Source organism: Schistocerca americana, chromosome 1 (genome assembly GCF_021461395.2).
Source record: "Schistocerca americana isolate TAMUIC-IGC-003095 chromosome 1, iqSchAmer2.1, whole genome shotgun sequence".
Taxonomy (NCBI): Eukaryota; Metazoa; Arthropoda; class Insecta; order Orthoptera; family Acrididae; genus Schistocerca; species Schistocerca americana.
The window spans coordinates 300,524,549-300,539,854 of record NC_060119.1 but is presented as its reverse complement, the minus strand read 5'-3'; the positions used below and the strand labels follow the sequence as shown (position 1 = coordinate 300,539,854).

Genomic DNA, 15,306 nt, shown 5'->3' with positions numbered 1-15,306 from the left:
TGCTCGGTTTCTCAGTTGAAAATCCATAGCTCAAACTGCCTGATCGAGGTGGGCCACAGATTCTCAGTTAGGTTTAAATCCTGGGTGTTTAGTGGCCAGGGGAGTACATAAAACTCATCCTGGTGCTCTTCAAAACCATGTGCACACACAATGAGCATTGTAGCATGTTGTATTATCCTGCAGCACATGAAGGAACGAAAATAATCATTTATTGATAATATAATGTACATGGGTGGATAGAAAGTCTACTCACCGAGCGGCAGCAGGGGAACACACACACACACACACACACACACACACACACACACACACACACAAAGATACTTAACTTTTAAAGAAGAGTTGAATGGGAAGAAAGAGGGACACACACACACACACACACACACACACACACACACACACACACACACACACACACACACACAAAAAGATACTTAACTTTTAAAGAGTTGAATGGGAAGAAAGAGGGTGAAGCAAAAGGGCTGGAGAGGTTTAGAGAAAGGGGTACAGTTCAGAAAAGTCACCCACAACCCCAGGTCAGGAGAGACTTACCATACGGGATGAGAAGGAAAGACTAACAAGCCGTGTGTCCACGTGAATGGCCACTGACAAACTGTGGAAAAGAAAAAAGCTGGACCATCCAGTTGCTGAGCATGCTGCTCAACACAACATTCTTCATTTTAATGACAGCTTCACAGCCTGTGACACCTGGCTACCAACACCAACTTTCTTGAATTACCACCACTTTACCATTCCCCATGCATACGCTGCTCTCCCTCCCCCTCCCTGCCCCAGCTACCCCCACCACTCAACTTGCTACTCCTATCGTGCACAATTGCTCGCAGTCTGGCCTCTGGCCTTGGCAGCCAACTGTGGTCATGTGTGTGTGAGTTGTGTGTTGTCTAATTCCAATGAAGGTCTTTTTGGCCAAAAGCTTCTTATTTGACAACATTTTTGTTGGCCTGTCTGTGATTCGGCATCTCCGCTATATGGGAGTAATAGTTTGCCTGTTCCATAACATGCTCATACGAATATGTAGACCAAAATATGCACATGATCTGTGCAGCTTGGGAAATGTTTTGTGCTGTACTTAACAGTACTGGTACCTTCAGGTAGTCTTGAAGAAGCCATAAAATTACAAAATCTTAAAATTCCATTACTGATTTGCCTCTCATACCCAGCAAGTGAGGCGGGATAGTAGTTAGCACACTGGATTTGCATTCAGGATGACAGTTCAAATCCCCATCCAGATTTAGGTTTTCCGTTTTTCTGCAAATTACTCAAAGCAAATTCCTGGATGGTTACTATGAAAAGAGCATGGCCAATTTCCTTTCTCATCCTTCCATATTCCTAACTTGTTCCCCATCTCTAATGGCTGTACTGTTGATGGGATGATAAACTCGGATCTTCCTTCCTCTCAAGTAAACATGACATTTCCATGGACACTATGATTTAGTTGTGCTTTTCAACTATTAGCATCTCTTCACCTTACAATGACAGATTTATGTTACTGAGATGCTTAGTTAAGTCAGCTAGGAACTGAAACTGAATTTATTCCCCTTTCATTTCAAGGAAGACTCTATTTCCTCAGAAATGGCAAAGAAAACATCAATAATTTTCCCCTGACCAAGCCAATAAATTCTCCAACTAAGGCAATGAATTTTGTGCTGTGTTAAGGTTATGTCCTATTCTGCTTCCATATCTTTCAGTATGATGTGGTCAACGTTACTGTTGACTGTTCTTCTTCCACTACGGTCACTTTTTTAGTTTCATTCTCATGGTCTGGCTACTCCATACCATGACTGTGCACAAATTTATTCCTCTTGACTTCGTATCCAGGCAGTGTGATGCTGTAAGAGTGTGCCACACCACTTCTAACTACTGAATGATGAATCTTTCTTCAGCTGTAATCATCTGTATTGTTCGTACTATTTATATCAGTTGTGAAGACACATCCAAATATTAGTAACTTATAAACTTAAATGCATCAATCAATATATCCAATCACATTGAACTCAACCTAATATCTAAGATTTACAATCTTCATTTGTCTTGAGCATTTACATTACTGTACGTCAGTTTCCCCTGAGGCATTCATGACACCTTCAAGGAGCGTCACCAAGGCCGAAACGTCCATGTCCGGCAAGTGCTACTGCACCCACTACATTACGCCCTGTCACTGCGTGTGCACTGTCTCCACAGATCACAAATTGGGGTGCACAGAGCGGATATTTATCTAATACATAAAATGTTTCTTATAAATATGAACCATCTTTTCATGAGGGGTCTCGCGAATAAAATGTGTTGCACTAAAAGTTGTTGTTGACAATATTCTTTCTCCTGATAACTTTGAGTCTGTTTTATGATTTTTTTTTAATTATCAACATTCTGACATTGGTGGACTATTCCTTTGTTGAAATCCAACCAGTCATTAAATCTTCAATAGATTACTTTATGTGTCACTAACAGAGCTTTTATATCTTTTAACTTTGGTTGTGTGCTATATGAATATATACATGAGGAGCTTCTGGGCTTCCTAATAATAACTTCCTCTATGTTCATTAAAACTTCAGCTTGGTCAAGAATATCATTCTCAACTGTCATGTTTAAATTCCCAGTGTCTTAAAAACAACCTAAATACCTTTGTCAGTGTTAATATTCTCAGTTTCAATAGAGCAACTGGGTGTCCATTGCTGCCACTAACTGACTTAGGTTGGTTGGTTGATATAGAGGAGAGGACCAAACAGCAATATCATTGGTCCCAACGGATTAGGGAAGGAAATCTGCCATTCCCTTTCAAAGGAACCATCACCGTTTTTGCCTGAAGCGATTTAAGGAAATCAAGGAAAATCTAAATCAGGATCGCTGGACACGGATTTGAACCATCATCCTGTCAAATACTAGTCCAGTGTGCTAAGCACTGTGCTGCCTCACTCAGTCTACTAAGTGTGCCCTCAATGACATAAAATTAAAATGAAAATTTGCATTGGTCGCATGTGATGACAATTGCGCTTTTCTTTTGCAGTCTCTTTCTGAATCGGGAGATTTTTTTCTGCAGTAAACTCAACATTTTGTTATTACCTTGTTGAATAACACCAAGACCACCACGACCATGACCACCACCATCACCACCATGTCTTCATTATGTTTTACCATTTATTTTCAGTGGAGGGTTTTCTTTGTTGGATAAATAACAATAAATTTCAGTAGTAATTTTATTTTACTGTCCCACTGTCTGTGCATAATATATTGCAAGTTCTCCGAATTCTACATCTGAAATAGCCTCTTCAATAAATGCATTCTTAGCCTCATGCTCACCAATTTCTGATTATAAAGTAAAGGCAGAAAACTCTTCTGGGTATTTCTCTCTCTCTCTCTCTCTCTCTCTCTCTCTCTCTCTCTCTCTCTCTCTCTCTCTCTCTCTCTCTCTCACCCTCCTCTTTTCTCTCTCTCTCTCTCTCAACCATTGCTAATTCGGGTATCTTTCTGTGCATAAAGCACTAATCTCATGTCTTCATCATTTTCATTTATTGTGAATAATAGGCTGTTATTCCAGACACTACTATTTTTGTAATTCTTTTTCTATTGCAGCTTTCTGTGCCTGAGATATGAAATATGTGGCTTTATCTTCATCTTACAAGGTGGTGCTGCTACAACTATGGTTTCCTGTGAGAAAGGTTACTTACATCTACATCTACATGGATACTCCGCAAATCACATTTATGTGCCTGGTAGAGGGTTCATTGAACCACTGTCACAATTCTCTATTATTCCAATCTCGTATAGCGCATGGAAAGAATGAACACCTATATCTTTCCGTACGAGTTCTGATTTCCCTTATTTTATCGTGGTGATCGTTCCTCCCTATGAAAAACAAAATATTTTCACATTCGGAGGAGAAAGTTGGTGAATGGAATTTCGTGAGAAGATTCCGTCGCAACGAAAAATGCCTTTCTTTTAATGATGTCCAGTCCAAATCCTGTATCGTTTCTGTGACACTCTCTCCCATATTTCACGATAATACAAAACATGCTGCCTTTCTTTGAACTTTTTCTATGTACACCCTGAGTCCTATCTGGTAAGGATCCCAAACTGTGCAGCAGTATTCTAAAAGAGGACGGACAAGCGTATTGTAGGCAGTCTCCTTAGTAGGTCTTACACCTGCAAAAGAATATGGTGAACTCGCTTGATGCACCTACTCCATTTCTTTTCCACAACTATCTCCCATTTTATTTCTTGTGACAAATCACTTTCTTCTTTTTGTGTTGGTATGTAATATTCATTCTGATTAGTGATTATTCATGCTTTCTTATATTAGTCTCCTCCTTTAACCACAGCCTGGCAGTTCAGTTTTGTGGAAAATCAGATGCCAAAAGTGAATGAGGATCCATCTTATTATATTCTTGTCATAAAATCCCGTTTCTCCTGTAATCATTTCAGTGTTAATCATTCATCAATCCCTGCCTCCATAGCTGACAGTCATCATGGCTGCCAAAGATTTTCCCTTGGTGGGAGGGCTGATTTGAAGTGCATTCAGTCTTGCAATGACAGCTGAGGAGCTACGTGACCGATTAGTAGGGTTTCCGAGGTCAATAAACACGGCGCCAACTGGAAGAGCAGTTTCCTGTACACGTTCCCCTCTACGACACATCAAGTGATGCTATCGGCAGAGAGAGAGAGACAAAAGTCGTTCAGGTGTGATTGGCCTATCTGGGTCCAGAATGTGGAACTTTAACTTAAAGTTTAACCAATTTGATCTCATTGTAATGTCCTCTTGTAAATTAGGTCTGCAGCACCCATTGTAGATATTTACTCATCAGTCTTCACTTATAACAGCTCCTGACATCCTATTTGTTTATCATACTCTTCAAAAATGACCTATCTTTAAAACCAATATGAAAACAAGGTATTTTTGTGCCTGTATTAAAACCACTCTGTACAAATTCTTCAAAACACCACAAAGCTGACTTATTGAATCCACTAATACTTAAGTTATCTTGTTCATACCATTACTTCCTGTCCATCCTTTGCAAGACTGATGTAACAATGACAAAAGGCTCGAGGAACTTCACTGAATATTTGCTAAACACTCTTTTGCCAGAGGAATCTGCAAATACAGGTAACAACCGTCAACCAAAGCTCCATGAGCAGATAAGTTCTGAATATAGTAACAATGATGTCCTGCTCCTACTTCCTCAGGATGAAGTAGTGGTTTTGATTGCCATTCTTAAACATGGCAAGGCACTGGGTCCAGATGGTATCTGTTTGGAAGTGATACAGAAAGTAGTTCGAATGATTGTGCCATTCTTAAGACGTGTGTTGAACAAGATACTGAGATACAGCAAGGCACCAGACACCTGGAAACCTGCATTTGCAATTAGTGTGACAAAAGGCCTCGTAAGGATCCCACACTCGATAAGGATCCCACAGACCTGAAGAGCTATAGACAAATATGTTTAATACATTAGCACAAGTTCACGAGTGTCTTCTATGCATGTGTCTTTAAGAACACTGAGTGCTCCAGGGTCTCAGCGCATGCCAGTTTGGCTTTTGCAAAGGTAAATCAATAGATTATACCATTAATCAGGCTCTTAAAATTGTAGACAGGGCAAACAGGAAATATTGTGCATAGTTGTGATCAACATCACAGGCACATTCGATAACTTACAGTGGCCTGCTATTTTGCCTAAGAAGTCTTCAGATCCCAAAATCCCTTCTATATGGGTCACACAGTTGAGTGGCTTGCTGCACAGCAAAAGGTAAACAAAAAATAAATAAAAAACAAAGGGCTGTCCACAAGGCTCAATATATGGACATTATATTTTGGGACCTAACGATTGAGCTGCTGCTGGGACTGCTAGTTGGGGCTGATGAAACAAATGGAGTTATGGCTTACGTTGATTATATCTTGGTAGTGATCTCTGGAGATTATAGACATGCAAGCTTGTAGAAAATGCAAACCACATGCTCTCAAGGAAGCATGGATGGTGTAGAAGCAATGCATTAACAATAGGTGCAAATAAAACTACATACATGCTGCTTGAGGGCAAAATCTCCCTAAACAGGAATCCAACTTTCATGTTAGATAACAACCCAATTACAAGAAGCACTGTATGCAGATACTTAAAGTGTTTGCTCAACAACAGAAGATATTCTCAGTTCCTGTAGGTATGGTCTGCTTAAAGGTTGCGAAAATGATGTACAAAATTGCCATTTCTGTCATTGCCAGCTTATTCCTGGAGACTGTTCAACTAACCACAATGCAATACTAATTTCAAAAAAGGATATTTGTGCTGCGAGCTGTACAATTGTATGTTTAGTCTCTACCAGATGATCACATTATGCCAATTTGGTCACTGAGACATCAACATGAGTTCTCTATAATGCCCCTCAAAAACCACTGTAGTGCAGTTCTGCCTCTGAGATATGGACAGTTATAAGACAACATAGGCTTGAGGGAAGACATCAAGGAAGAAGGGATTACTGCCACAGGTCCCATGCAAGTGCAGGAGAATGTCTCCAATGGCATAATACTGCTCCCACCAGCCTGTGTCTGTGTCTGGATGACAATTGACCTAGTGTAGCTAAAATGAAATTCACCTGAAGAGCTGACATGTTTCCACTGATCAACAGTTGAATCCAGATGGTTCTGTGCCTACTGCAGTCATAATTGATGATGTTATTAGGTGCACCCGCATTATGCTCTTTTGGCAAAGATGCCACAGATCATCTAGTCTACTTATAAGCAGACGAGAGACTAAATCCCACATTCTGTGAAGAGTCATGGACGTCCAACTATTTAGCTCCTAGTGGTAGTGTACTGTCCCCTACCTCTTTCCATAGATACTCAAGAAAGTAGCATGTGAACATTCGACCAGCTTCAACATTTTTGAGATATTCATTCACAGGCTCTGCGTAATAATAATCTGCTCTTTGTCAAAGTCATTTATCTCAATGGAAGTTCTCATTTGCAGCCCATGTCGTTGCTATGGTGATCTCCCATCTATGTCAGCTCTGCTTAAATACTTTTGTTACTGCATCATGTGCCTGCAACTCCACCACACGGCATCCAGTGTTGCAATGGGTAGTTGTCATAATGTTGTGGCTTATTAGTGTATTACTTTCATGATAAAATTGATGTTTCTAGGTCAGTTTATTGTCTATAAAATGTGCCTAAAAACTTGCAAATTGGGCTTGAGTTGCCATCAGACTTTTATTCTTCACATTTTGTTCATTTTGTCCAACAGGCTGAAAGTACATTACTTTGGTTTTCAATAGGTTAATAATTAAATATTCACTTTCAAAATGATGATGTTTTCGCTATGAAGTTTTGAACTTCTTTTGAAGATTACCAAGGACCAGATGTACATGGTGACGAACAGTTCATTATTTTTAGGACTTGGGAGGCCACTTCAATGTCAATGGTCCCAATGTTGAGCTGTGTGCTAAACCAAATTTTAGGCCTCATTCTGGATCTTTTCCTGTCAGTGATGTTACCTTTATTCACAATATTTCAGTGTTTTGTTGTCTATTTGTCATATATGACTAGAAATGTCAAAATACTTCCTCAAGATAAAGACTAAAAGCCTCCAGCTATGCACTTGATTCAGTCAATTTTTTGAAGAGTATTGTATATAAAGTACATTGATAATGATATTGATATTGTTCCACTTTCCCTGAAACCATGTTGGAAATCCCCTAATGTATCCTTACCATCTAGCATGTATTTTATTATAACTCTTTTTGACATATTAATTTAAGGTGGAAACTGAGGAAATAGGTCTGCAGTTTCAGATAAGTTTATCATTTCCACATTTAAACAGTGGCTTGACAATCATCAACTTCGCATTACTGGGAAATACACCTTTCCTGGACAATGAACAAGTGATGATCTGTGATATGACCATTTACAACATCTGATAAAATAATGTTTCTGCAAATAGTAATTAAGTGATCTTTATTTGTGTAGCTTACTTTTTTTAAATAGGAATAGAGAAACTCTGTCTCACCCTCAGAACTTTTTTACTTCACCTTTTTTATCAGCTGGAGAACAGGCTTTGTATCTATGAGGGTACTTCAAAAAATAGGTTACACATTACTACGGTAGGCCAAGTTAGTTTTACTAAATGCTGCACTAAACGTCAAAGTGCTACAGATACATGACACTTTTTTCCAACATAGTCACCAAGGCTCCGTTAACAAGTCAGAAAATTCTGCCATTTGAGAAATGCTGCGTGAATGTCCTCATTGTTGGAAAATCTTTTTCTCCCAGATGTTTCTCCTTGATTCCACGAATATTGTCATCTGTGGTCAATGTCAATGGCCTTCCTTCCCAATCACCATCACCCATGTCTGTGCAGCCTTGATAAAATTGTTGGCACCATTTCTCTATGGCTGGTTACAAAATTGCATTTGATCCATATACTGCCACAAATTCACAGTGAATCTGTGCACAATTTAGAATGGTACTGTCCAGGGTATTTCAACTTTGAAATAAGTTTCCAGTGGATTGTGCCATTTCATTCGAACATTGTGATTGTCCATACTGCAGCAGATCTGTCTCTGCAAGAAGCTACGAACATGTACTCTCTTCTGACAAAGTCCTAGTTCTGTTGCACAGAGGTCTTAGCATGGTACGATATTCCTAAAGTTCCTAGGAACCTCAGGAATCTGTCACAGTTATAATTGATGAGTTGGGGGTGCACTGTTTTTTTAAAAAAGTCACTTTCCACGACATCTATAAAATAATCATTCAAGAAAATTATTTACTGTAACTGGATCACTTACATGTTAACTTTTTAAGCTATTTTTATATCATTGATTTTATTTCTAGATGGGTTGTCCTTCAGTCCTTTGACTATAGATCGGCAAGATTTTACAAAACAATCTGACCTTTGTCTCTGTGAGTTTACATTTTGAGTTTTTAATCCCTCTATTTTTGTGTTTGTTTTTCTGGTGTTTATACTGCCTGTAACAGCTCTTTATGCATATTTAAATTTGTATATCTATGTAGCCCATACATTCTTCCATTTTTCCCTTTCAGCTGTTTAGTATTAATATCTAATGTTACATGTTTCATGTACAACATTGATGTTTTGTTTAGATTTACTTCCATTAAAGGAAATGTGCTGTCAGAGTGTGCAGTTAAAGTATCTATGAATTTTTTCCCACTTACTGTCTACTTCTTTAGTCAGATACACTGCTTGCCAGGTTTCCTACCACAAGCTGTGTCTAAGTCAGTGTTAGTCTCGGAGAGTATTTTCTTGTACCTCCATACTTTCTTACATCCATCATTGCACCCTATTTCTAATATTTGGCTTGAGCTGTCAGAGATATGACCATTTGTAGTATCTACTAAGATAATGTTTTCACAATTAGTAATTATGTGATTTATTGCTGTGGCACTTGTATTACTTATTTTAGGTGGATACATACGAGGAACAGTTTGAGTCTGTACAACAGAATACCCCTAAATTTTCTTACATCCATCATTGCAACCTATTTCTAATATCTGGTGTAAGCTGTCTGAGATATGACCATTTGGAGTATCTACTAAGATAATGTTTTCACAATTAGTAATTATGTGCTGTGGCACTTGTGTTACTTATTCTATGTGGATACATGCAAGGAACAGTTTGAGTCCATACTATAGAATGCAGTCTGTGAAGTATCTGATTTTTTATATGCCCTCCAAGGCATTAACGTTTGTTCATCTGTATCTGGTTTCAGCAAACTGAAGAGAGATTCTGGTCCCGCATATGAACCGGTAACCATCAGCGACACTGATCGTCTCCTTTTACAAAAGGATGAAGAGGTGAGTTCTGTGTAGAGCTTAGGTTTGTTAAACAATGGTTAGTAATATTGGGATATTTTTCTACAGCAATTTGTAAATGTAAAATGAGGAAGTGATTTATAGAAAACTTCACATATGAGAGAGAGAGAGAGAGAGAGAGAGAGAGAGAGAGAGAGAGAGAGAGAGAGAGAGAGAGAGAGAGAGAGAGAGAAAATATGGACATGCGTAACTGCATAATCACTTATACTCAGTTAAAAGCTGGATACATCTTTGTTTGTTTTTATTTGTATCAGTTTCTTTCATGGAAATGCTTCTGATTGTATGGTGCCTCTTACCCCTCTGAAAGACAGTTAAATATGAAGCTCCCTTAGAGGTGTAGTGACTTTGTAGGCTCTTGACAACATTTTTTAACAACTGGTGAATGCAGTGTTTCATGGGGAAACAACACTTATTTATAAGACAATGACAGAATTATCCGACCTTTGGATCTGTTGTATATTAGAAACATAACGTTCATAGAATACTGAAACTGTGTTAAGATCAGAGATGGTTTGCAATTTTCAATAGAAGCACGATAGGCTAAAGCTCTGTAGCATACATGAGAGTTTTGCAAGAAGAAAACTTTCTGTTACTAATACAGCTTAAACTATCAAATTTTGGTGGCACTATAGCGTTTCTAACGAAGTAGTAACACGTTTTGGTGATAAAAAAGACTCCCTCTTCTAGTTTGCTTCTTGATCAGTCAGTGACTGAAAGTATGTCTTCCCCAAGTCACTTAAATATGTAGTACTAACTACTACCTACAAAAGTGAAGATACTAATGGCAGACCTATTTTATTCCCTCAAATCTTCACATTTGTTTGTGAAAGACTGCAACTGAATACTGACACATTTTTTCTTGGGAGAACATAAGTTGTCAATTGCCTCTCAGTCTGACTCCTGCAAAATAAAGATCTTGCAGAGCTAAAAGAAAGAAATTATTTCACTGGTATTTTCTGTGACTTGTGATCGTGTAGACCACTACTCCAGCACTGTTCCGTAATGTATACAAGTGTTACATAACTGTGAAGCACAATCATTTCATACCCCTTGGGGAAAGGCAAAAACAAAAGCAATTAATTTCACAATTTTCTCTCGACAGATTCGGCGCATGCAGGACATGCTAACACAAATGCAAGAGAGGCTAAAGGCCACAGGTGCAAGCCCGATGTTTCGTCAAATGAGTCCAGGTCGGCAGTCGTCTCAAGAACCACAAGACAGTGTTGTTAATGTCTGAAACTGAAGATGATAATTTGTGTATTTAAATAATCAAATATTTTGTGTTGAAGATTTTGTATGTAGAATTGTTCGACTGTTTTATATGTATACATGTCAGCTTTGAATGGATTGTACTCAGTTGTTATGTAAAGAAATATTTATAATTTTTTATTTCCTTTTATGTTACTTGTAAGAAGAGGCTATCAGTTGACCAATTGCCAATGGATGAGAAGAGTATAGTTAGTTAATTCAAATAGCAAGTATACATATTGTGTCAGTGTTCTTTGACTGGAAGTGATACACAGCAAGCAGAGACCTCAAATAACTGAAAATCTATAATACGATGAAACGTCCTGTCTTCCTCCTCCCTTTTCACCTTTCACTTCATTTTTAGTTAATGTTATAATCTTTAAAATGGCACACTGAAAGATTTGTTGGGATAAAACATTGTGACTTGTAAATAGGAAAGGAAACTGTTGCGACTTGTAAATAGGAAAGGAAAGTGTTCAGTCAAATGCATAAAAGCCCAATTTAACAATAGAATAATACAGATCACAAATATCTCTCCTTCAGTTAGCAAATACTCTCTCTCTTAAACAAGACAGAAAGTATATATTTCGACTTTCAGAAATTGCCTACAAGATCAAATACATCCCCACCTCCCTCAGTGTGTGCACGCACTTGAAAACTACCTGTGCACAATCCTGTGGAAAGTGCTGTGATAAGACTCTAGGCAGTCTTATTTAAGAAAGCTTTGATGGAGGAAGCTTTATTTTGCATTTTATCCAGTCTCATATTCCAATTTTTTCTCATTCAGCTTATGGAATGAAGATTGTATTTATATGGAAACAAGCCCTGTTGTCGATGAAAAAAATGAGAATAACAACGAAGTATTTCCTTTTTTGGTGATTATATCATGTTAAGCCAAGCACTAGTAGAGTTCAGTTAATTTAAGAAAAGACAAAAGTTTCTGAATATTTTTTGCCGCTTCCATTAGACTGACTTTCTTATGATCTCAGGATCAGAGATAAGGCCTATAAGTAAGAACATTATATTTCTTAAAGTTGAAAGTTCGTTGATCAGCGGATTATCTGATAAAAATCTGTCAAAATAACTGTTCCATGTTGTTTATATTTTGTTTTCATTTGCATGCTCTAAACTTCTCTTGTTAGCAGCACATCATCAATATTCAAGAATCTGAATCTCAACTATTCCACCACAGTTTCCTCTCTTAATGCTCACCTGCAACCAGCTTGTCTCAGTTTGGATTTTGGTGAACCTTTCTTTCCACCAATTTCATTCATTCTTCTCCTTGAATTTCAGAATAAAATCGAGTTGTTAGTTGTGCAATGGACAACTGGATTTTATTTTGAAATATAAACCATAGTTGCTGAGAAAATAACAGCCATGAATGAAACATATTACATTTTTTTTTCTTTCCTCTGCTCTCTCTCTCTCTCTCTCTCTCTCTCTCTCTCTTTCTTTCTTTCTACTCTTGCTTTTCACTGTTTTCATGACACAACTAAATGACTTACAGTGTGTTGATTAATTATGCTCAAAGTTGTTCTTGTTTGATATTACCCTCCTGTGTCAAATACCGTTACTTTCACACTGTGCATATTTACTTATGGAACTTTTAGAGATAATGCTTGTTTTGGTGGTGGTGTGATTTATATTTATTAAAAAAGTATGTGTTCCCAATCCCATCAAGAGGGACAATCCTCAGTGACACAGAATGAGATAAAATTCTACAATGCCACAGGGATGTAGCTCTGAACGAATAATTCTGTAGTATACACTAACTGTAACTTAAAAGCAACATATTACGGTAGCTACCATAGGAACTTGCTGCATCCTATTCAGAACTTAAAATGGTACAAATTACTGGTTTATGCAATTAAGAGACATGAATGGTTTCCTAATTATGCAGTCCAGCTTATGTTTATCAACAGCTACCTAATTACAGTACAAAAGAATAATGTAGAATACTTAACAATGTCACACCATATCTAGGAGTATGACAATAAAAAAGGAAGGAAGCACGAATACGACAAAAAAGAGAAGTGGCAAGATTTCATTTCAAAAATGATTCCAAGAAATGAACCGTGATTCAAACAGAGGCTGATGAAGGAAAGAAGGGCATTACATAACATTAGTAAGCACTATGAAGTATGAAAATGAGATTTTTAACAGCAAAATGATGTGTATTTTATACTGATTTCACTTAGGAGAGTACTTACAAACAAACAAACAAACAAAAACAAAAGTAAGTGATGAATAGCTGATATGAAAATGCAAGAATGAGGTATCACCACCAGGAATAATGAGTTCTTGTGCCTACTCCTGATTATAGTAAAGTTTTCACTACAATCTTCCTCAATATGCTGCAGTCATTTAATGATAGTACAAATCATGATCACAGCAAGTTTTGGCCTTTAAGCTGTTCTTCTTTTCCTCTTGATTAAGAAACCTATTGTTCTGAAAACTAATGCTGTGTTCCACTTAAAGAGTTCCTGCTGTCAATCCTGGGGTTGTGTCTCGTGAAGGTAAGTAGGGGTCAGCCTTTTTGTCCATTTGTGGTTTCAGTAATTTAATGAATTAAATTCCCCCTTTGATACATATAACCTCAATGAACACTATATTTATTTGCCCTTTGAATCTACAGTAGCATTCTATACTATAGACATTGGCTTATTCATGATACTGTGTTAATGTACTGGATTGATGTAAGAATTTCCTTCAATAATTACTTCAGCCAAACTTCTGGTGTAAATCTAAACCAAATATAAAACTTAGCTTATGTATCTGAAAATACAGATTTATAAACTGGACCTGAATGCACTACTTTATAAGTAGGAATATTCTGTCACTGAGCAAGAGCCGTGGCTCTGTAAACATTACTACTTTTTTTCCTTTTTTCCTCCTGTTTTGTTTTTAAAGAGCTTTAAATCTTTGATTGCATTTATAGGCTTTGGAAGTCTGTTAAGAAGTTTTAAGCCCATGTGAAATCTCTTCTTGAAGAACTCAGTATTAGTGTGGGTCATATGAAACTTTTTGTTAAATCAAGTATTATGTTTGTGAATACCAGTTTCTTTGCAGCCTTCGTTATCTTTCTCTGTTACACTTATTTTAAGTAGCATAAATGTTTACCTAAGGTATGTACATGATAGGGAGTATATATTAAATGCTGCGAGGGCAGGTTCACTTGAAGCTCTTATTTTACTTCAGCTCATTACTTAAGGGGCTCTGTTTTAGATTTTGAGTGAAATCAAAGAATTTCTTCAGAATATAATTCCATAATTTAAATGAGACTCAATATGAATATAGTAAGTACTGTACTAATAACTGTGATGATAGTGGTAAGGGATTCAAAGCTCTTGAGATGCAACCCTCTAGATGCAGTCCTATAACATAACCAAGCTTCTGACTATGCCGTATTTGATTATACCTTCATCTAATAGTATACAGGTTGCTACTTAGTATCTCTCAAACACCAACGGATTTTTGATTGCTGAAGAATGAGTTGATCCACTTGTTAATATGTCCCTGCATACTATAACATTTTAACTTAGTTTTCTGTTTTCACCAACCACATCACATCGAAAGCTTTACACAAATCTAAAAAGTAACCCAGCTGTTCACTGTTTATGGTCCATCAGACTTAATATGCAGTTGATGCAATAGTGTGTTTTCTGTATTGATTTTGCCTTCAGAATCCACATTGTGATCTTTGACATATGTAAGAGGAAATACCAATCAGCCCATAAGTTATTCACACTATGGTTTCTCACTATTCTTACACACAGCCTTTACTTTTGATGTTTTCAGTTACTCTAAAAAATGGCCTGTTTATAAAGAATAATTACATACATGTGCTCTTGAGTTATGTTTTGGACACACATGTCCAAAATTACTGAAGAGGTGACATCAATATCAGCTTAATTTGTCTTTTAGTTCTCTTATATATTTCACAACTTCATCATTAATAACAAAGCTAAAAAACATAGTTCTGTTCAACTTTATACTTGGTAGATGCAAGTTTCATCATTAAATTTATGTTTAGCATATTGTCTATAATGCCAATAAAGTAGTTTTCAAACAGGCCACTGTTTAAGGATTGCTTACCATTTTATTGTTTTGTGTTAATGGAATATTTGTACAAATGTTGCTATCTTCAACTGTTACACTTTTTCCAAGATTCTACTTTACCTAGTTTTTATGTAACTACCATTGTGAATTGATTTAGTAAACTGTAT

General features: G+C 37.1%; 1 protein-coding gene across 4 annotated transcripts in view; it reads left to right on the top strand.

Moving 5' to 3' along the window:
- Positions 1–12,475, top strand: part of LOC124595381 (septin-2) — a 307,956-nt gene extending 295,481 nt beyond the window's left edge. For all 4 annotated transcript variants that reach the window (XM_047134127.1, XM_047134119.1, XM_047134111.1 and 1 more), the window contains exons 8-9: positions 9,730–9,814; positions 10,935–12,475. In XM_047134127.1, coding sequence (XP_046990083.1) covers positions 9,730–9,814; positions 10,935–11,069 — 220 coding nt within the window. In that variant the 3' untranslated portion in view covers positions 11,070–12,475. The remainder of the gene's footprint in view (positions 1–9,729; positions 9,815–10,934) is intronic.
- The last annotated feature ends 2,831 nt before the right edge of the window (positions 12,476–15,306 follow it).